The sequence below is a fragment of the Macaca mulatta genome, chromosome 11 (genome assembly GCF_049350105.2).
Source record: "Macaca mulatta isolate MMU2019108-1 chromosome 11, T2T-MMU8v2.0, whole genome shotgun sequence".
Classification (NCBI taxonomy): domain Eukaryota; kingdom Metazoa; phylum Chordata; class Mammalia; order Primates; family Cercopithecidae; genus Macaca; species Macaca mulatta.
Window position 1 is genome coordinate 85,164,956 of NC_133416.1, and position 24,723 is coordinate 85,189,678.

The window sequence follows — 24,723 nt, forward strand, 5'->3', positions numbered from 1 at the left end:
ATATGATGAAATAATACTATTTTTAAAATATTAATAATATTACACGGCCATAACTGCAAAGTCAGTGATAACACATTTTATGACAAGGTGTGTGCTGCATTATTTCATAGTACATTCATAATCCAAGGTCATGTCGGACATATAACATTACCATAATTTTCTAATTAATTTGTTCTTTATACATGTTTATACGTGTTCCAATTGCATTTCATTAATTCATCGTTTTCTTGTAAGTTTGTGCTTTCCTTCCATGTTCAAAGAATCTCTTTAATTCAATTTCTCTGTTTCTCCTCATACAGTCTGGCAGCCAGATATGCAACTCAGTCTAATCACAGTGGAATTGCAACCAGTCAAAAAAAGCCTACTAGGTCAGTTAATATTCTCTAATTTATTGCTTCTTAGTGATATTCAAGTAAATACCCAGTGATATTTTGTCCTATCTTTTTTTTTTTTAATGATGCACTTCTGAATGAGAAGTTTAGAGCACTAAAGTTTTCCAGGAAGATTTTCATACACAGTCTCAGGGATGAGTGTGTTTCTGTTAGATAATTACATGGGTTTTGGCATTTTTTTTAGTTTAGTTATATGTAGTGCTATAACTGGGCTGAACTCTAGGTTCTAGGTTTAGAATCAATCAAGAAAACCATTACTTTGAATGCCCAATTCTTTCCAAGTCACATAATCTGGAAGTCATACAACAAAATTGTAATTGCTTTTTGAGATGGGCATGCATTCATTATTGCACATTTTAATGGAGAACTGAAAAGCATTGGTAGATTTTAGTGGGGAAGTTAGTACCAGGTCAGTCTGGACTGTTCTTCTATCTATAATAGTTTAATTTTTTTGCTTCTTTATGACATAGGTATAATAAAGACAGCCTGTTATAATAAATGACAGTACCTTATGTACTGTTTGGAAAATAATGACCTATAAAAATGTTTTGAAAGAGTTTGATTTTTAAAAAATGTTAAGTTGCTGAAGGCATGATAGTAGCATGGAACAGCTGAATACAGCCGCAGCAAGAGTTTTGCACCTCTGATTAGTATGTGATCCTTTGTGTCATCTTACTCACTGGGGAAGTATCCAGCAGTGGTTTATTAGCTATTGTTCCATTGATAAATCGTATTATGCAATGTTTGACCACAAGGAATGCGTCTGATGCTTTGACTGGAGGTAGGTGTCTTTCCCTTTGCCTTGGCTTTCTAAGTTATATTCATTTCCAGAGTAGCCAACATGATTCTGGAAAGACAAATTTAAAAGGTATTTAATTAAAAACTAGAATAAATGATATAAATTATGATGGGTAAGGAACAGTGACCTGCTATGCACAATGAGCATTTTTTTTTTGTTTGTTTGTTTATTTTTGTTTTTGTTTTTGTTTTGAGACGGAGTCTCGCTCTGTCGCCCAGGCTGGAGTGCAGTGGCCGGATCTCAGCTCACTGCAAGCTCCGCCTCCCGGGTTCATGCCATTCTCCTGCCTCAGCCTCCCAAGTAGCTGGGACTACAGGCGCCCGCCACCTCGCCTGGCTAGTTTTTGTATTTTTAGTAGAGACGGGGTTTCACCGTGGTAGCCAGGATGGTCTCGATCTCCTGACCTCATGATCCACCCACCTCGACCTCCCAAAGTGCTGGGATTACAGGTGTGAGGCATTGCGCCCGGCCAGCATATAAAATATTTTTAAGTACTGTATTTTGATAGATCTCTCTCTCTCTCTTTCTCTCTCTTTCTCTCTTTCTCTCTCTTTCTCTCTCTCTTTCTCTCTCTCTCCCCCTCTCCCCGTCTCTCCGTCTCTCCCTTTCTCCCTCTCTCCCTCTCTCCCTCTCCCTCTCTCCCTCCTCTCTGCTTCATCTCATTTCCCTTTTTATTACTTTGATGAATAATCTGAAGGCCTGCCCTGGCCACCTGTCAAATTAGGGTAATGAGAAGAGCAAATGTATTTTTAAATTTGTTTTAATTTGTTCTTCTAAGGACTGAAGATCATTTGACTTCATGGATTGCAGTAAAGATTAAAATGTATTTTAATTATTTTCTGGAAACAGGTCAATTCACATTACAAGCAGCAAGTTTTGTGACAAAATTTGTTTATATGTGCGAGTTTGGAATGAACTTTCTAAGCCTATGCCTATGTCTACAAAAATAGTTCTCAGATTTATTATGATTAGGACACTTGGCCAAATTCATTAGTTGGTTTCCTTCAACAGAGTGCAATCAGTGGTTCTGTAAATTCCTAGCATCTCTGGTTATTGTGCTATACCTAACAAATCCTTGTAGATTCCCTTGAACAAAAGTTAAATGCTGGAATCATTTGGAAAATATTCTAATCTTTTATATGACACAATGTCCAATTAGCAAAATAGTTAAAGGGATTATTTTCAGCCATATGTATTTAAACACTAAAATATAATTCACATTTTGAAGCTATTAACCATTCTAAGAAATCAACGGTTTTGTTTTTAAGTTGGTATTTGTTTTTTTTATTCTCTGATGTTCATTCTATTTTATAATGACCGTTACTATTATAAAAGCACTTATATTTTCTGAAGGTGGTTTGATGTTCTAATATTCTATGAAAATGATATAATCAAGTAGTAGTATAAAGGTGAGTAAAATGTTGAGCATGTAACAGCTGGATTGTGAAATTTTGGTATATCGGATACCAATATGAGAGACAGTAATAATCTTTGCTTTAAAAAATTTATAAAAGATGATTATAAAAAATAGTGCTATATTTGTAGATTTTGAATTCCTGTTTTCCTTTCAAATAAAAATTTTCAGAGTAGTACACAGTGACATTCATATGGTGGCAGCAAATACTGAGCAAAACTTTCAATATCATATTTTCTAAATAGATCTTAGAATGTCATTATTAGTTCTCGGCCAGATGCGGTGGCTCACGCCTGTAATCCCAACACTTTGGGAGGCCGAGGCGGCATCACTTGAGGTCAGGAGATTGAGACTAGCCTAGCCAACATGGGGAAACCCCGTCTCTACCAAAATACAAAGATGAGCCGAGCATGATAGCCAAATGCCTATAATCCTAACTACTCAGAGACTGAGGCAGGAGAATCGCTTCAACCCTGGAGACAAAGGTTGCAGTGAGCTGAGATCGTGCCACTGTACTCCAGTCTGGGCAACAGAGTGAGACCCTGTCTCAAGAAAACAAAAACAAAAACAAAAAAGAACGTCAATATTAGTTCTTCATTTCTAATTTTTAATTTATAGATTAAATATACCTATAGAATATATATTAGTAGTATAAAATCAAAATCTAGTAATTGCATATTTTAGGCACAATTCAATACATAATTGGTCACTGAAATTTTAATTTGGAAATTGCTTAAGAGTGAAATGAATGATCCAAACTGATATTTTAGTTCAAATAAAGCAAGAGTAAGTTATAACCTCCAGTCAAACCACCTCTAATTATAAGATAGTCTGTTAATATTTCTTCATATCCTATCATTCATACACAAAGAGTAGCTAAAGCTATTGTCACTACATGTAAGCATATTTTAAATTGTCATCCAGCTAACAGTGATTTTCTTCTGAGATCTGCATCTTTTCTTGTTATATCTCCTCTGTGATCAGTTGGCCAAACTTGTGAGATAAGCAGCTAAGTCTGGATGCTTATTTTTGTCAAGAAAATGAAAGAGGTTTTTTGTGTGGCAGACCAGTGAAATATACTTTAACTCATGACCTGGGTCTTGGTACCATGTTTTCATTAGTGTAGCTAAGTAACTTAGATATTCAGTGAGCATTAGCTATTCCCTCTTGTTCAGTAGCTTTCTTGTGATTAATATCCAAGCAAACTTACTATATAACTACCTACAATAAAGACAAATGCCTTATACACTGAAAAGAACAACTTAATAACTGAAATAGCTGATGAATATGCTCAGAATATAAAGTTAAGTGTTACTGTTTCCTTTACTTTTCATGCAATTGTTATAGTACTTTTAAGGCAAAGTTTTATTCATCAGGGATGGGGTGAGTATGACTGTTTTTAGTTAAGGTTTGTTTTAATTATTCTATATTATTATAATTATGGAGGGACATGTTTATTGAAAAGTGAAACAAGATTTTTCTGAAGATCTCGAACATCGGGCTTAGCTATTTATTTGTCACTTCTATCACCATTTTCTGCTAAATATATTTTAGAACATCCTATGTTGTAAATTTCTGACTTTTATGTCCCTACTCAGCACCTCCTGCTCCTTACCTTTTTTGTAATGTACAATAATGATGTAATTTTTCTCCTACTATTTCAGGCTTCCAGGGCCCTCTAGGGTGCCTGCTGCAGGCAGCAGCAGCAAGGTCCAGGGAGCCTCTAATTTAAATAGGAGAAGTCAGAGCTTTAACAGCATTGACAAAAACAAGCCTCCAAATTATGCAAATGGAAACGAAAAAGGTAAGTGTTTGTTACATCATGATGACACAAGTCTAACAGGAGTCTTGTGAATTCCATGCTAAATCTAATATTTGAGCAGCCTAACAGCTTTGGGCCTAGAGATGTTATCAGTGGAGTTTCTTTATGTTTCCTAACTGTCCCCTCCTGACTGCCAGTTTTCTGATCTGAAAAACACTTTAAACAAATAAACTCATTTATTTTAAGTTGTTAGTTATATATGCAAGTATAAATACTGTTTTTTAAAAACAGGTCCTTCCAAATGCTTGTAAATCACATTTTCTTATGTCTTTTTATGTTTTTGAAAATGTATCCTGAAATCATAAAGCCATACTGAATTTATTTGAATTCTTAGCTTCAGTTAAGAGTCATAAGTGTTTCTGGCAGTTAAGTTGAAACATAATTACAGTAGGTTTTTATCTTTGCAAGCAGCAGATCCCAGAGATATAATGACCTCAGTTTTCCCCAAAAGACAAATTATTCACATTTGTTTTGTTTTCTTGAAATAGTGCATAACATAAATATCATATCACAAAATCAAGGACATTAAGTGAGAGTGTCTGTTAAAGGCATATTATAAATGAGTCGTATGCTGCACAGTTCTCTGTGATGTACAAAGTGGGTATTTAAAGAGGTGCTGATTTGATGCTTGTCACCGAGTAGCAGGGAGGACGGGGACGAGTATGTGTAGTTTACACCTCAATCATGAGGAAATGAAGAACTTGTGCTGTTTTAAGTAATATGGCTGTGTGAGGAACTAGGGTGTTCTACTGGATTTTGAGGAAGTATTTTCAAATCAATAGAACTTCAAACTTTTCTTCAGAGTGTTAGGCTCTACATGGAAAAACACATGAAATTAAAAAGTGGCACAAATGTTTAGTTAGTAGAACATTTGGCAAATTGTGATCGAATAATTCAACCATGTGCAAACGTTTTTGCTCAAAATAGATAATTGTGAATTGTTTCATATAGGCAAATGATTAGACAACTTCCTCTTACTCAAATGTGAACGGATAGATGTGATCTAGAAGCAAGACACTCTTGTGTGAATATTCCCTTTTGCCTAAAGCAAAAGTGGACAGACTTTAAACCCTTGAGAGTAGAGCAGTGTGTGTTAAGATTGTAATATCCTAAGCTCTTGAGTTAAATGGAAAATGAAAAAATAAAAGTGTGTATTTGGAAGTTAGGAATGTTTTCTTTAAAATGTAAAATAAAATTTTAGATTTAAGATCACAAGAAATACTACCAAAGACTTATAGTCTTCCTGGGGCTGAGGGAGATGACATTTCCTCACCAGAAAAAATAATGCCCTCATTTCCTGACTTTTCTTAAAAATATTATACAAGTTCAGGCTAAAACTTCCTTTACATGTGGGAAATTTCTAGGGGAAGCTAACAGGCTCAGAAATAAAGATGTGTTAATTAGGCTGCCAAAGTGTCCAATTAAGCAACATGATACCACCGTTATTAATATTCTTGCAAGAAATTACTACTAATGTTTGTAAATAGACTTAGAAATTCATTCGATGAATTAACACTTTTATATCTTAATTTATCTGAATTTTTCTGTAATGTGAAAATATTTTCTTTAACTTATTTCTGGCATCTAAAAGTAAAATTCCGATGATAGACAAGCATTAATATTTTTCCATGGCCACTCAATTCATATATACCTTCGCTACCTATGCTTAGAAAGTAGTGCAAAATTAGAAAGTAGCAATGTTGATAATAACCACAAGGTGGAGACAGATGTCATGTAATATGCAGTCTGCTCATATAAAGCACGTTTCCTTAGACAAGAGTTTTCGTATGATATAATAAAGACATCTGGAATTTGTCTTCTATGCAATATGAAATTTGCTATTAAACGTGGAGTTAAAACTTTATGTCAATAGATGCAATGACAATGTTTATAAATTAATTATTTCATGCTATATTTCCAAAATATTATATTAAATTATAAGAGCAAACTAGATAATAATATATTACATATAAAACAGTTTATAAAAATACAAAAAAATTAGCCAGGCGTGGTGGCGGGCACCTATACTCCTAGCTACTCAGGAGGCTGAGGTAGGAGAGTGGCGTGAACCTGGGAGGCAGAGCTTGCAGTGAACCGTGATCGAGCCACTGCACTGCAGCCTGGGCGACAGAGCGAGACTCCGCCTCAAAAAAAAAAATAGTTATAATCTATTCTGTTTTCAAATGGTACATCTTTTAATAAATATGTTTGTTTTAACTTTTTTAAATATGAAGATTTATAGTTCTAGAATAATGTTTATAAAAATATACAAATCTATCTGGTGATGACTTGACCTCTATCACAAACTAGTTTGCATATATACCTTGGGTGTGACCAACCAAGGTGAAAAATCAAGAACTTTTAAAAGTTATAGTATTATACTGATAGAACTCAGAAAGTCCTAACTTGAATATTCTTATTCTAATTCCTTTTCCTTTTTAGTTATTAAAAATAAGAATATTTAAATTAATAAGATATTTTATTGGCAGGATTAACAAAATTATCTGTAATGTGTTCCTTGAATGTTTTTAAGTGGAAATATACTTTATACATTCTTTAACAAGTCTGAGGGGATGAGTTACATAAATCAGTTCAGGAATCTATACAAGCTGTAATACATAGTAAAGGTTTATTCACAATTAAAACAGCTTCACTTCTATATTAAAAAAACAAACTGTTGAAAGCACAGTGGCTTTTCATATGTATGATTGTAAAACAAATTAGCTTTTTTAAAGTGATGTGATGCTTAATGAGAAGAAGTCAGTAGAGAATTACAAACTGCACTTCAAAAAATACATCTAATGTCATTTTAAAAATGAACTTTGAAAAAAGAGTGTGCTCATTTTACAGTCTCATTAAATGAATTAAAATATCAGCGAACATTGTAGTAGATTATCATTGGCAGAGAAGGCTGAAATAGAAACCTTAAAACGGGATTCACTGCCATCTGAACATTATGTTGAAGTGGAACGTGGAAACAAATTTCTCAGAACAAGTGGTGAAATGAAAGCAGCATCATTTGTAAAGCATTTCTTTTGAGAGTCCTTCAGTTTCTTCTCCTGATGACCTGCCATTCAGAAACTGACAATGAATAATACACTCTGACACAAGCATTTGTCAATTTGCCCAGCACCGTATGAGAGTACTCTAGACAGATATATGTTCTGAGAAAAACCAAATACCTGTTAACTGTAAATCAAATATTGTAGAAACTATGCCATGGTTCATTTGGACATATACTTTGCATGCCCGAAGCAAGTTACCTTAAGAAATCATTCTTGTTTTACAGAATTTGTATTAAAAAATCTGAAAATGCAAAAAAGCTTATTATTAGGAATTTATCCATAGCTTTATTTGGAATCTAGTTTCTTTATTATGATCTATAAACATGCATCATTTGATGGAGTTCCTTAATGGAGAGGTGTTTTTCCATGATGTTGCTAAGAAACATGCCCCGGCACCAGAGGGGATACTACCTGCCATCTTTTTGCCATTTCTCTCCTGTGATTCTTACATTGTACCTGTTTACTCACTGAACCGGGCTTCTTTCTCTTTGTCTAGATTCTAATCAGGTATCTTCTGGTGTGGAAGCTTTTGCTTTTATTTACACACAACACAGAATTAATAAGATGGATGCCGAGGATTTAGCAACATTTTAATTCAACATTATACAGCTATCAGAGTTCATGAGAATTATGCATTAGTCATTAAATTTGGGCAGCTTATTCAGCTAAAATATAGATGTCTAGCTCTTAAACACTTTGTTTTTTTTAAATTACTCTGAAATTACAATAAAGTCAAAGAACTGAACTGTTTTCAAGCCAATGCAAATGTGCTTTAGTTATTATATTACTTTACTGGTGATTTAATTATGTATTTTACTGCTTTATTACTTGATACTTATATAAGCCTAAAATACATTATTAATGTCATAATTTCAGGAATTTTAGAATTCTTTCCACGAGTTACCATAACTAGGTGCATATATAAAAATATATGTATATATCTATATATATTTATATCTATGTATATATCAATTGGTAAGACTAAATAGACTTGGGCATATGTGTTGTTGGTTTATGCATACATGCACAAATACTGAGGTGTCCACAAAGTATATATACCTGTACATAAATTACATACTGGCTGGTGGGTGAATGGAAGCTTCTCTAAATTGCACAACTCTCCACAGAGGGGCACTGTGATATTGCAAATGGTACAGTATAATCATGTGCAGAATGAACAGCTCTTCCAGGATCACTATAAAACACCGTCCCATGTTTCTGTTGAGTCACTATAAAATTGATGACTGAGGCAATACACAAGCAATTATTTATACAAAGCAGTGTGGGGAGGTGCACGAGGAGCCACTTAATACCAAGACATATTTAGATTTGAATGCCACTTTTCTTCAGCTTAGGTTTTGTTAAAGCATTTGGTATGTTGTTGTGAAATTAAAGTCCTAATTATTTATCAAAATAAGTGGCATAGCCACATTGTTTAATCATTTTCCTCTTTCCACCATGATCTGTGATGCTTAAAGTATCCTATATTCAGCAGGCACCATCTACATCACTGAGCACAATGCCTGCCATGCAGGGAATACTTCAGAATTGAATGGTGCTTTTGTCATCATTTTTGTTGTCACTTCTTATATTTCAGAGTTGAAACCTAGTTTGCTTTTATCAAAGCAACACACTATTCGGTGAGGAAAAAGAGATAAGCAGATTAAGATGATCATCTCTATGTCCTTTCTCAGACTGATACCACTCTTGGTAACGTGATGCTAACTCTACAGCTAACTGAGGTTCCAGAGAGAAATGAAACCTCTATATAAACTTCCCATATGCCTGATGTGACTGCCACATTTACATCAATGTATTAATTTTAGAACTAGGTTGGCATCGTTCCCAATTCATCAATATTGTTTATTTCCAAGATGAGATAACTAGACGTTAGTTCTGTGAATTTAGATGTTTTTGCAAGTATGAAGTAATATCTATTCTCACATCAAGTTAGAGGAACGGATGCAAGTAAGATGCTAAAGAAGAGGGTATATAGTACCTGAATAAAGTGACTTGTGTGAGGTTCTCCCCATTTATATCCTGCTCACCAAAGAAGAAGGAAAACAAGGAGTTACCCAATTAACTTGACTGTGCGATAAATGTGGCTTGCTGGAGAGCCATTTCAGCAGAATTTCTGGCATGTAGTAAACATGTGGAAAGAAGAGACAGTGAAAATCTTCCAAATGTTTGAGTCAGACAAAAATGAGTTCCCATTTAGATTTTGTTTTTTCTAAATTTTTCCATATGTATGATTGAAAACAAATTACTTTATCTTTCTAAGTTTTCATTTTCTCATTTTTAACAAGAGAGATCATAAGTATATTGTAGATTATTATGGGTTTAAATGAGATACTGTGTATGAAGTACTTATTAAGTACTTGGAATAAAGTAAGCAGTAGATGAATAATAATATTTGGTTATGGTGGAGTTGGCAATGGTGAATGTAGATGAGGTATAAGAAGAGAAAGCAGAAGAGACAGAGTGGAAGCAAATTGCTATTTGGGGACCATAGACAAGAGGTAAGGCTGTAAGCAGAGATAACCTATAAAAATGCAAGATACAAATCCATTTTGGGAATGCCTTTAAATATGTGCATTAGAAATCTGTTATTTTCCCCATACTGAGATTCATTCATAGTCAGAAGTTGAGTAATCAACATTCAGAAATATGTCATTGAGACCAGGCTACTTATTACTGAATATATAAATGGCCACGATTATAATTTGTGACGACATTCATTCTGTAGAAACTACAGGTGCTGCCATTTCAGCTGCTGTTGTGCAATCTTTACTGTGAGGAGTCCAGAGAGACTCGTTATTCCAGTGCCTTCTTGATGCACAACAACCTATGATTTGCCCTCTTAATGAAATCTGAAGCACCTCATTGCCTCTGTATAGAGACAGGCTGTGGACAGATTTAGAGCGGAGCTTCGGGAAGTGTCTTATATGTGTGTACTCGCCTGAGAATGATTTTACAGCTGCTGTTATGACCATTACTGTGGGTTGGATGTGAATGTCATAATTCATAGTCCCTCTTGTTTCATTTTTGGGTGCAGTGATGTTGAAATTCCTCTTCTGTACTTGAACTTCTGTAGCAGTCTTTCTAGCTAATGTCTTCAACTTGTTTCTCTTTTCTAAGGAAAGAGCACCTTCTCTTAATTCCCTTGTTCATCAGCCACTTAAAAAAGCATCCTGACTGGTTCTTTTGTACCCTCTCCGCTCAACCCCACCAAAGCTCCCAGGCACACTCTTACTTCTTAACCTAGTTGTAGATGCACAGAAGATACATACCGAGTATGTGGCCAAAGAGATGAGGAAAAATGACATTAGGAAAACCCGAAGAGTTTGTTTTGGTTTTACAGATTATTTGAAGCAAACTGCTAAACATCCAAGTAAACTCAGAGCTAGCCAAGGTTCTGAAAGTTCAGTGAAAAATGTTAATATTGCATAGCTATGAAGCATGTAATGAACTTAGCAATTTGGGGGACTGTCTTAGGAAACAGCCCTTTAAAACTGAAAAGGCCAGCAGTTTTCAGAATTTGTGAGTCTCCTCAACCCTTGCTACTCAAAGTATGATTTGTGTGTGAGCAGCACCGGCATCATCCAGAAGATTGTTCGCAATGCAGAACCTCAGGGCCCACTGCAGATCTGCTGAATCACAGTGTGCATTTAACAGGATCCCCAGGTGTCATTTGTGCACGTTTAAGTTTTGAGAACAACTGTGTTAAACACTTAGAATGTTTGACATTCTAAGAAAATTACAGAGCTCGGACTGTAGAGTGACAAAATGTGGGGTCAAAGCCTAGCTCCACCATACATTCCTCATTAGGTATCTAAATCATTGAATGAAGCTTACCAAGCTCTGGTTTCTACAAATGTGAATTAGGAATGTGAGCCCTTCCCCCCTCACTGGGCTGTCGTGAAATAATGCAGTTAAAGAACCTTCAATAAAATGTCAGTTAGCATAATTACATTTGTAATAATTATTAATATATTCATTATAGAATATGAAATATCTCAAATAACTTTTTTTTTTTTTTGAGACAGAGTCTTGCTCCGTCACCAAGGCTGGAGGGCAGCAGTGAGATCTCAGCTCACTGCAACCTCTGCTTCCTGAGTTCAAGCAATTCTCATGCCTCAGCCTCCGGAGTAGCTAGGATTACAGGTGTGCGCCACCATGCCTAGCTAATTTTTGTATTTTTAGTAGAGATAGGGTATCGTCATGTTGGCCAGGATTGTCTCAAACTCCTGGCCTCAAATGATCCACCAGACTTGGCCTCCCAAAGTGCTAGGATTATAGGCAGGAGCTACTGTGCCGAGCCACAAATGACTTTAAGATCAGTGTGAGTAAGGATGATTTCAATAGGATGTCATCATGTTCTGCTTAACAATATGTCCAGCAGAATAGGCTTTGATTTTGGGGACTGTGTTTATCTCCAACTCTGTGTCCATATATATATATATATATATATATATATATATATATATAAAATTTTAAAATGTTAAAAAATAGAATAATTTTTTATATAGCTCCCCAAAAATATGTGTAAATGTTTCTTCTGGCTAAAAAACCTATACATCTCCCTTATACCACCTGTTTTGATCTTATTCTACAGCTCTCTATGAGTCCTCACAACTCTGATCTTCTCTACCATTTTCTTTCCCACATGACACTCACCTGACATTTAATATATACAGTGGCATTTATCTTTTATGACTCTATTTATTTCCCTCCTACAAGACTATAATGTGTCTTGGAATGTCTTATATAGAGTAGTCACTCTAAATATTAACTGATGATGTGCCTAGATTCATGTTCTATAAAAAGTAAGAACTGAATAACATTAATTTTCCTGGAAAGAGTAGAAAAATATCCCTGTATGTTCAACAAAAATCAGCAAAACATTATGTTCACTGTAGGAAATGCACAGGCATGTACACAGTTCATTGAACCTGAGAAAATTCATTTTGTTTGGAGGAAAAATTCTTAGTTTCTAATTGAATCTGGGTACCTGAGAAACAAAGTTCACTTAATATAATTCTATTCAGGGTATTAATTGGATAGTTACTATTTTCTGTGTTTGTATATTCAAGGGAATGTTGTAATTGATAAACCATTGAACTTACCCATCTGCATTTGAGGAATAGTATAATATAGTGGTTGACAGGATTAACTTATAACTCAAGCAAAGTTCAGTGCTCAATTGTATAACCTTGGCCAGATTACTTAACCTCTTTGTGCCTCCTTTTTTTCACACATAAAATAGGGGAAATAATGGAAAGTTCATGCTGTTGTTGGGAGGATTAATTGAGATAATACGCGTTAAGCACTTACTTCAGTGTCTGCCATGTAGTGGGTGCTATATATATGGCATAAAACAATAATACAGGCATGGTCTTTGCTTTCATGGAATGCACAGTATTGTGGAGGCAATAGGCAGTTACAGTAGAGTGATAATGACTATAATAGAAGGAATGGTAAGCTATGGGAGAAAGTAGAAGAGCCACCTAATTCAGACTCGATGCTATGGGGGTCAGAGGTGGGTGTGGGAGTAATTTTTTCCCCCTGAGGAAGTAAGGTCACAGCTGACACCTGATGAATAAGGTGCTTCTACCTGTCGGTAGTCAGTGGACTCCATCTGCTACTAAGAGTCATTTAAATTATGAGGAAATGTTATTAGTCTTTGAAAGGGATCTGTTGGTGAAATAATCTTGAAACTATTTGTACTTATAACATAGATAATAAGCAAAATATTGGAATCCCTTCACAGAAAGATAATGTATTTGAGTAATTGAATCTTCTGAAGCTTGTAGGATTGGTCTTGAATCAGTCAGTATATCCACTGTTTTTTAGAACACCTTAGTGTTTGTGTATGAATCTAATGAATTTTCATAAATATTCCAAAGATAAGCACAAGTAGACTTTACATGAATATTTATAAAAGATCAATTTCTCATTATATGCTTTAAAATTTATACCATATAAGCATTTTGACTTTTCAGTGAATGGCAAGATTGAAATATAGAATATATAGGCATGGTCTTATACTATTAGTATTAGTCTTTGCTAATTGAAATGAGGAATTGCAGAGGGGTAGTAAGAATTAGAAGTCATTGTTAGTCTACCAATTTGTTTAAGAAAATGTAATATAAATATATTTGTGTACAATATGTTACTGTTAATATCAGTTTCAAATATCAACTATGTTATTTTAGGCACACTTAGTTTTTTAGAAAATAAAACCTGTCTATCTCACACAAAAATTCCTGTAACCATTTGACTTCTTTTCCGTCTCTAACTTCTTTATTTCCTTCTGTTGTATGTCAATTTCTTTTTCTGAAAAATGAGTTAAGACTAGTATTCTGTATCAATTGGCTTGATTACATATGGTTTATCATGTGTTCTGACTTTTTTTTTTAAGTCAGGCATTTTTTTTGAAGAAGAAGACATTTAAAAATAAAAGCATTGTGGTTTTATATTTATAGGCATTTAATAAAATGGAGTGAGCTCCAATTCCTGAATAGTATTAAAATAATATCTTTATATAACATTTCATTAAGCATTTCATCAAAAACAGATTTGTGTTTATTTTTCAATATCTCTATGTTTACAGTACCACTTAAGTGTCTAATTCAATCATCCCCTCATCCCCAAAAACAGAGGGTGAAAGAGGAAGGCATTCATGGTTGATTAAACTTAAGATAAATGACTTGACCAGAATTCCAGTTTACAAATGTTAACGCTTGGATGGAGGTCTTTTAACTCTAAGCTCAGTTCTTTTTCTTGATTCTATACCATATTGTAAAATCCTTCCTTTAATTTAGTTTTGTCTTCTTAAAAATAAGACTGTAATCAAGCATTAATTTTACTAGAAAAGTCATGTAAAGATTCACATCATAATGTGACTTCCAAGTGGAATGTCTAGTGCATATGAAATACTTCTATGACAAATAGATTTATTTTCCTATAACTCTTTTTTTTTTTTTTTTTTTTTGAGATGGAGTCTTGCTCTGTCCCCCAGGTTGGAGTGCAGTGGCCGGATCTCAGCTCACTGCAAGCTCCGCCTCCCGGGTTCAGGCCATTCTCCTGCCTCAGCCTCCCGAGTAGCTGGGACTACAGGCGCCTGCCACCTCGCCCAGCTAATTTTTTTGTATTTTTTAGTAGAGACGGGGTTTCACCTTGTTAGCCAGGATGGTCTCGATCTCCTGACCTCGTGATCCGCCCGTCTCGGCCTCCCAAAGTGCTGGGATTACAGGCTTGAGCCACCGCGCCCGGCCTTCCTATAACTCTTAAAAAGTAGCTTGATTTATTCTGACCAGCTGTAGGTGTGCTGGTTAAGAGCAGAGTCTCTGAAATCAGTTCAAATACAGGCTATCTGACCATGAACAAGTTATTCTCTCCTTGCCTTAGTTGCTTTAGCTGTAAAATGGGGATGATAATATTAATACGAACCTTGTAGGATTATTATAAAGATAAATATAGATAGGTTGGTTAGTAGATTATCTGATCTATAGAAGCATAAATTTCAATAATATACAAATTAAAATAAAATTAACAAAAAGCTAAATTATAAGTTATACCCGTATTAATCAGATTAAAAATTAACGAAACGACTAGCTAAACTCCCAGTAGCTTAAGCCAATTTTCAACATTCATTATACAACATATTTTTATAGGGCAAGGTGGAATATCCATTTACTAGTATGGGCTACAGTGGTGGTTGAAAAAGAACACAGAGAATTGCTTAGAGGAGGGATAGTGTTTTACTCATCTTTGAATATCGGTGACTAGCAAATTTATTTGGGTAAGACTAATATCAGAGGGGAAAATAAAGCATAGTCTCCCCCAACCTCGTACCCCAGAATCAATGCCTCTCAAACACTCTGCATTTTTGAAATATGTTTAAAAAATCACATCAGAGAAGTGATTGATGCCACATGTCTCTTTTCAGTTCAGTGGAGAGAGACTTCTATCCATCAATAGTTTGGAAGTTCTCAATTATGTAATATAAATGATCAAGATTAATTGCCTTTTCTTTATTTTTCTTCTAAACAATGTCCAGATTCCTCCAAAGGACCTCAATCGTCTTCAGGTGTAAATGGTAACATGCAGCCTCCCAGTACTGCTGGGCAGCCTCCTGCCTCTGCCATCCCTTCTCCAAGTGCCAGCAAACCCTGGCGCAGCAAGTCCATGAATGTCAAACACAGCGCCACCTCCACCATGTTGACTGTAAAGCAGTCAAGTCCAGCCACCTCACCCACACCACCGTCAGACAGACTGAAGCCACCTGTCTCAGAAGGGGTCAAAACTGCTCCCTCAGGACAGAAATCCATGCTTGAGAAATTCAAGCTAGTCAATGCCCGGACTGCTTTACGCCCCCCGCAGCCTCCCAGTTCAGGACCTAGTGATGGTGGGAAGGATGATGATGCCTTTTCTGAATCTGGTGAAATGGAAGGTTTTAACAGTGGTCTGAATAGTGGTGGCTCAACAAATAGCAGTCCCAAAGTGTCACCTAAGTTGGCCCCTCCAAAAGCTGGAAGCAAAAATCTCAGCAATAAAAAGTCTTTGCTACAGCCAAAGGAAAAAGAAGAAAAGAACAGGGACAAAAATAAAGTTTGCACTGAAAAACCAGTCAAGGAAGAGAAGGATCAGGTGACCGAGATGGCTCCAAAAAAGACCTCCAAAATTGCCAGCTTGATCCCCAAGGGCAGCAAGACAACAGCAGCCAAGAAGGAAAGCTTAATTCCATCTTCCAGTGGGATTCCAAAACCAGGCTCTAAAGTTCCAACAGCAAAGCAAACCATTTCACCTGGCAGCACAGCAAACAAAGAGTCTGAGAAATTCAGGACTACCAAGGGGAGCCCTTCCCAGTCCTTACCTAAGCCTATAACCATGGAGAAAGCAAGTGCATCTAGCTGTCCTGGCCCTTTGGAAGGTAGGGAAGCTGGTCAAGCCTCTTCTGCTTCCTGTACCATGACAGTGGCACAAAGCAGTGGGCAGAGCACAGGAAATGGTGCTGTCCAACTCCCTCAACAGCAGCAACACAGCCACCCGAATACTGCGACAGTGGCACCATTCATTTACAGGTAAGTTGGCCTCTGCTTATCCACAGTTGTAAATATATTTACAGGCCTACATACTCAAAGAGTGTAACAGGGAAGGCTGATAAAGTAGTGCTTTATGTTGTCATTTTGGAATGTTTCATGCTAAAGACAGAGGCCTAGAATTTAGTGCGGAATCTTAGTCTGGAAAAAAGCTTCCAACAGGATCCAGTTTTATTCCTTCTCTCATTCCCTCTCAGAAATCGAGACCTTCCAAAATTAAACTACTTGTTATCAAAAGCCAGCTAGAAACAAGATGCCACAAAGTTCTCTTGTGTTTATTCGTATTATTGCTACTACCGTACTGCTTCTATTACTAGTAGCAGACTTTTAAAATAATTCTCACTTTTACAGAGTTTATGGTTTTTTTGTTGTCATCTTTGGGAGAAAGTATACCATAATGGTTAAAGAGGCAGCCTCTGAAATGATAAAGTTGTGGATTTCATTCCTAGTTCTGCGACTTTTCAGCTATAAGACATTGGACAAGTTACTTAATACTCTTTAGTCTCATTTTCTTCAGCTGTGGAATAGGAACCATGCACTACTTTGTAGAGTTGAGACTATTAACAGAGGTCATGCATATATCATGTTTACTATATATCCTGATGTGTTGCAAATGTTCTTCAAAAGTTATTTATAAGGCACTACTTTCTCCATGTAAATTTTATATTAATTTCCCCCAGCAAGGCATAGGTTTCTAGGTAAAAGGGGTTACATATATAATTTGTATTACTTATTTGGGTTGTATTATTGATTTGTTTTTTTCTTACCTTTTATTTATTATTTATTTTACTTTGCTTTTTTGTTTTGTAGGCATGAAATACACAATATAAAAATTTAAAATACATTATTATGCATTTTAAAATATGTATCCTGCCACCCAATTGGTAAAGACAGAACACTTTGCCTGTTGTTCTGTGATTTGCTTTAATCGATTAGAGATGTGTCAGTAACTGCTGCGCGCCCAGTTTTTTCACTGCTTGGTTAGTAAGGAGATGGCCTGAGGATCAATAATGTCTGCTTTGTCCCTCCTTCTGGCAGGTTGGCAATTTAACTACAGAAAGAAAATTTTACAAATAGGATACAAGACCCACTATAATTAAGAAAGGATCAAAACTGTATAGTTTAAAAATTTATTAATTTTTTGAATATAAAACTTTTTAAAGTAAAGCAGTTTATACTGATTTATTTTTTTCTCAATGAAGAACCTAAGTGCTTTTTTTCTGAAGTTTTTATACACTCAGCAAAACAAAATTATTATAATTATTTCATTTACTCTCTTGGGACATTACAATTGAATGCTGCTTTTCTGACTTCAGTAGTACTAATTCATTTAAAATATTTGTATTTGGATCAGATGGGAGTCTGCAGCTCCTTCTGACTCCAGGGTCCCTATTTAACAAGGCGGAATTTAAGATGTCAAAATCATGATCCACATTTCAAAAATGTGAGAAAAAAAATCATGAAGTTTTAAATATGTCATACTCAACACCCTTGTGGATTACAAATATATTCTGTAAAAACATCAATCCTTTCAAAAAATCACAAGTGAATTTCATAGGGAAGTGTAAATCTAGAACTGCTAATTTAGTAGGCTTCTTTCTATAAGTAGCAACAAGCTTTTAAAAAAATTGTTTGCAATAAATTATCCAGTGGATACAAATTTAGTGGTTTCCACTTGAAAATGTAACTTTTAAGTATCAAAAACAGGAAGCAGCACAGCAGCACAGCTTAGAAGTTACAGTGCGGATCCCCTGCATGACCCTGATGAGTTCTCCACTCTCTTGGAGTTTCCGTTTGACCTCTTTAACAACAAGACTATAAAAGTGAGGCAATGTAGCCAAGTAGCTAAGAAAAGAGGCAACAGAAAGACTGAGGCAGGAGGAGAATCCTTTGAACCTGGGAGGCAGAGGTTGCAGGGAGCCGAGATTGTGCCATTACACCACAGCCTGGGCAACAAGAGGGAAACTCAAAAAAAAAAAAAAAAAAAACACACCAAAACGGTGATAGAATATGTCTTACTCTACCATTGTTCAGAAACAGCATCTTGTGGTGGTTGCCTGAGTGGGAATATCAATGCCACCACTGATTAGTTGTGTTACTTTGGGTCATATATGTAAAGATTCTGAACCACAATTTCCTAATCAGTGAAATAGGTGTAATGGTAGAAGCTATCACATTAGGCTATTTTGAAGATTGAGTTGATATTTATCTGTAGAACAGTATCTGCCACATAGTAAATAGCTTTTCCTAAACTTCACTTTCTAATCCTACAAAGTATGATTGATAAAGGATGCCTACCTTGATCGATTGTATTAAAGATTAAAGAAAATAATCCCATGTAAAATTTTTAGCACACAGCCAGATTTTGAGTAAATTACATTAATATCAGTAATTATTTTTATTATTATCAACAATATACGATAGCTAAAAATAAATAAAATCATGGCTGGCATGGTGGTTCATGCCTGTAATCCCAGCACTTTGGGAGGCCAAGATGGGAGGATGGCTTGAGGCCAGGACTTTGAGACCAGCCTGTACACCAGAGTAAGACCCTGTTTCTACAATAAGTAAAGAAATTGAAACTGTCTCATAACATTTCACGTTGAAGTCTATATACAAAGTAATATTCATGCAAAGTGTTTAAATCAATGCAGAACAGTTTTACAAATAGTAATGTAAATCCTCAAAAGGCAGAGTGGTTACTATTCATTCTTTTCAGCTTTCAATGGAAGGTGCTTGTTTATAGTCATGACATTTGGATTATGTAACCTTTTATGTTCTTTCTGACTTTCACTGTTCTATCCCCATGTAAGAATCCCTCCTATGAAATCCCTGACAATTATTTTTGGAGTTGCTAATCATTTGATGACATAACACTAATAATTTACTATTTTATGTTGGTATTATCATTTGTTGAGTGTTTACTTAGTGAAAGTCTTTGTGTCACAAAATATATGTGAATTTTCTCATTTAAACTTCATCATAAACTGATGAGAAAGAATGTTATCCCCCATTTTCCAGAAATGAAGAAGCAGAGATATTAAGTCAGAATAGTAATAATCTCTTGAGATCATAAAGCTAGTAGAAATTTGCTTTGCTTATCAGTTCTAGCTACATGACAGAAATAAGAGGTATTGTTACCGGGAAAATTCTGGTTAGGAAAATGCCGATAGTACACTTGCAAAATTCTCAGTCAGAACTCTTTTATAATTGAAAATGGTAATTGCTGTTAATTAGTATAAATTATATAAATGTATACAGATACATATATATGATATATAAAGATAGTTAAATAACTTTTATATAATGGGAAGATTGATGGCTGATGGTGACTTTTTTCTCAGCTCAATTCTAGGTTAATACTTATTCCTTCTGAGACTCTAATATATGCTTCATAATACTCTTTGTCAGAAACTGGAGGTTCAGAGTTCTATAAATATAATGTGGATTCTGGAAGTTAATAGATTTCCTATTAGCCTAACTTCCTATCTAATATAAATTATTCTGTACATAGTTTCAGTAAGTCAATTATCTCTACAGAGTGATAAAGTAGTTTCAAATTTGCTGTTATTCTTATTCATTTATCAAATAGATATAACTAAGACAAAATATCGAGAATTAAAGAAAATATTTTATTTTGGTTTAAGAAGTTCCCGATAACTAGAGCTACCTGAAATTGGAATAGGCTGCTTTTTATAGTGTTAAGATGACCATCTGAAGTACTTAAAAAATGGTAAAGTGACCAGTTACTACAGTTTAGACAAAGGGAAATTGCTGCATACTTTTTCATTTATGTACTCATCCCTCATTCTACAAATACCATGTAACAGAAGACACAATTTTTTTTAAAAAAAAAAAGATCTCTGCCTTCTGGGAGCTCAGCCTACTAAGGGTAGTAAGAATAATATAATCAAAAATATTAAAGCATTACTGTTATGGAAGTATGTGCAACATACAGAATTAATGTAGAAAAAAGAGGGTTTTTTACAAATCTGACAAAATGGAGTCAACTAATGCATCACCAAGAAGTTAAGATAAGGGTAAGAAATAAAAGATGAGTTAGAGTTTATCACAAGGAAGGAAGAATGTTGTGCTATCATCCAAATTTGATATTCTACAATTTTATAATGCAGGCATGATGGGGAAAATAATAGGTAAATTGTGAGCTGCTATGCAAATACTAGTAACTGGAACTGCTACAGATACTAATGGTTAGGATTTGTAATTATATGAATGAGAGGCTGCATTAATCCATTTTCACACTGCTATCAAGAAATATCCTGAGACTGGATAATATGTAAAGAAAAGCGGTTTAATTGACTCACAGTTCCACATAGCTGGGGAGGCCTCAGGAAACTAACAATTAAGATGGAAGGCGAAGGGAAAGCAAGGCACGTCTTACGTGGCAGCAGGCGAGAAAGAGAGGACAGGGGAAACTGCCACACACTTTTAAAGCATCAGATCTCTTGAGAACTCACTCACTATCAGGAGAACAGTATGGGGGAAACTGCCCCCATGATCCCATCACCTCCCACCAGGTCCCTCCCTCTATATGTGGCGATTACAATTCAGATTACAATTTGAGATAAGATTCGTGTGGGGACACAGAGCCAAACCATATCAGAGACTAAAGAAGAAAAGAAACGGAAATAATTTGAATTTTGTTTTTCTCTTTCAATGACCCCTTCTCCATACATCAAATTTTCAGCTAGTCCTCCTAACCCATCTTCTAAAACATACCCTCAATCAGACTTTCTTTCCATTTCCAGCTCTTGTCTCCTGGTTCAAGCCACCTCACCACCAATTCTCATCTAGTTTCCAATGAGTCTCCTAGCTTCCACTCGGCTCTTTGCAGTAACATCCTTCACACAGCTGGCATTCTCACCTTCTAAAGGCATAAATCGTATATCTTATTCTAATTAATGAAGTCATCTATTAGATTTCCATTACATTAAAAAAATAAAACTCAAAAATTGCACCATGACCTTCCAGGTTCTAAGTAATCTAGTACCCTGTTCACAATTGATCCCCACAACCACATGCAGTCCCCGCTTCCCCCAACACATTGTATCTCAGCCTTTATCCTCTTTCTCAACAAACCAGTCTATCTTGCTTTAGAACATGTCTTTGATATATATGTTCATTTATGCCTGTAACAAATTTCTTCTAGATCACTGCAGGTCTGTCTTGTTTTTAGAGCTCTGCTAATCTCCAACCACCTCCAACCACCTACTCAAGGGGAATATATATTATGCCCCTTCTCAGAATTCTATTTCATCATCATCTTGTATTTTCTTTATACAGTTTATTACCATCTGTTTTTTTCTTGTTTACTTATTAAGTAGTGTGATTTCAGCCACCTCCTAATGTAATGTAAGCTCATTGAAATTAAGAGTCTTGTCTTTCTTATTTAGTAGCATAATTGCCCAGTACACAGCCTACAAACAGTGAAACCAAATAAAAATTGTTAAATGAAACACTGTCACCCTGTGTTAGAATCACTTGCTATAGAAGAATTTTCAAACCTGCCAAAAATGTACACTGGAACAAAAAATATTCTGAAGTCTCTCACTTCCTATAAATGGGAGGGTTTAACCAAAATACAAACAGCTTTAAAATATTTAAAGAATTAAACCATACCTTCTCTTCAGCACATTCATTCACTTATTTTTTATCTTCTTTCAACAACTACCTACTAAATATTTCTTATGCATGAGACCTCAAGGATTGAGTGAAAAATCATACATCCTATGTCATTTTCTTTTTATCATCCACAATGTAGTAGACAAGAGGCAAGCTCAAAGAGAACTACAAAATGCAGCTGGAAGGGTAAAGCTCCCCAGGATTGAACTAGATTTGTTATACTGAGGCTTCAAAAAAGTGGAAAATTACTTTTAGCTGTTGGAATCAGGGAAAGTAGCACCTGAACTGAGTCCAGAAAGATAAGTAGGATTTGGTAATGCAGAGATGAGGGGGACAGGGAGGGAAACATAAGGCTGAAGGAACCACATAAACAATTTCAATACAAGATACATACGGTGGTCGGCAAGTCAGTCAGTTTCTCTGGACATTGAAGATTGATTGAAGCCTGGTTGTAGTAGAAATTCTTCAAGGTCAGAAATTTGTACTTTATGTATGTATATATGTGTCTATATACATGTGTGCTTGCATGCACATGAGCATGTGTGTGGAAAGCATGATCAGAAAAGTTACTCTTTCTTCAGAATGTATAATGGATTGTTTGTAGGAGATGTCAGAGTAGGATGAACCATGTTAAATGTATAGATGAAGGAGCAACTTACTGAATTTCTTAGGTAGGTTTGTTAAGTCTCAAACGAGGTTCCAGTTATTGGAAGAAAAGAAGAAAAAGGAGAACAGCATAGTTTTTCCATTCTGTTTTTTTTAAAACTCCTTTTTTTTATTGTTCCTCTTCTTTCTTGGTGTCTACCCTGAGCTATATTATTTGAACCTGTTTTTCTTGCCTGGAGTTCAAAAATTGTTACCTTACATCCTTCAGACTTTCAAAAAATACCTCCCCTTTTCCCATATGTCATTTTCCTTCCATTGTTTTTGTGTTCATTACATCACAACTATATTCTACATGCTTTCAAGGACATGTGAAATAAAATAATACAGTAATTGGTTAATTATGGAGAAAAGAGAGACCTGTGTGTTTTCCTTAAACCTGTCTCTTTAGAAGCCTCCAACAAAGTTTTAAAATGACACTTACCCAGATTTATAACATGCTGTTTTGAAGTCTACATTCTTTCTTTTCTGACCATTTGTAGTAAATGCCAAGGAAACAATGCAGTGGACATAAAGCAAACATGTAGAGGCAAAGAGAGCAGAATCAGGGTTTTGAGCAGTTCTCAGAAAAGAAAAATACCTAACCCTAGATAAGGCAAGGCACTATCCATAAGGAGAAACGTATCATGCTTCTTAAGCCCGTTAATTAAATGTAAACAGAGACCCTCTATAAACAACTTGATTTGTAAACTTTGATCAAGAAAATCTGAATTTAGAGTGTTTCCTTCTTTTGATATAATATGCTGTACTTTACACAACCACACCATGAATTCGCAGAGCAGATTTTTATTATAAAATATTTCTGTGGGATTATAGATTTGCCTAACCAAGCCATTGTTTCTTCTCTTCATGTTTTATTTTATGATTTTGGAAACAATTTTAATCTTACAGAAAATTTGCAGGAATTGTACAAATGACTGTCATGTACACTTCTCCCAGAGCACTCAGAGAACTTATTCAGGTTTCACCAAGTTTCACCAAATATGATCCCTTTTAGTAATTCAGGATAAATATTGCATCTAGTAGTTGTCATGTCTTCCTAATATCCCTCAATCTGGAACAATTGTTTAGCCTTTCCCTGACTTTCATGATATTGGTATATTGATGGCCAGGCATTTTATATAATGTTTCTAATTTGGGTTTGTCATGTAGTTCATCATTATTAGATACACATTAAATGTATTTTTTGTCTGGAATGTCATCGAAATGATACTGTGTTTTTCCCGTTGCATTTTATTGGGTGTTTCATGATATGAATATCAATATCTTCTATTTTGGTTGTGTTGAATTTGATTGCTTGATTAAGGTAATATCTGCCACAGTTTTATATTCTAAGTGAATATATTGTCTCCAGTTGTATGTAATACGTATTTTTGTGGGAAGATATTTTGAGACTGTGTGTAAAAATTCAATTTTTTATCTACTTTCACCCACAAGTTTTAGCATCCATTGAGCTTTGTTGCCTGAATTAATAATGTGCTGTTATATGTGACAACTGGTTTTCTAATTCCATCCTGTCTTCTGTGTTTGCTCTCTGGCATTCTACTTTAAGAAAGAGTTATTTTCTCCTCATGATCTATCTATCTATTTAAATTATATGGACAAACAGATTTCTACTGTATTTGTTATAATTCGTTGCTGTCACAACTTACTTTGGTGCTTAATTTTCCAAGATGTGGCCACTGGGAGTTCCTTCAAGCAGGTTGTGTCTCCTTTCCAAATGCTCTATCACTCTGAGAATTTTCTTTCTTTATGGCTCAAGGTGTTCTAGGCTCATCTTGCACATTCCCTAATTTGGCTTTAGATCCTATTCTTTTCTTT

The 24,723-nt window shown here is 35.2% G+C and overlaps 1 protein-coding gene across 3 annotated transcripts in view; it reads left to right on the forward strand.

The window, feature by feature from the left end:
* Positions 1 to 24,723, forward strand: part of NAV3 (neuron navigator 3) — a 385,886-nt gene that overhangs the window by 168,390 nt on the left and 192,773 nt on the right. For all 3 annotated transcript variants that reach the window (XM_028829741.2, XM_028829742.2, XM_077953206.1), the window contains exons 6-8: positions 300 to 368; positions 4,270 to 4,409; positions 15,555 to 16,578. In XM_028829741.2, the coding sequence (XP_028685574.2) occupies positions 300 to 368; positions 4,270 to 4,409; positions 15,555 to 16,578 (1,233 nt within the window). The remainder of the gene's footprint in view (positions 1 to 299; positions 369 to 4,269; positions 4,410 to 15,554; positions 16,579 to 24,723) is intronic.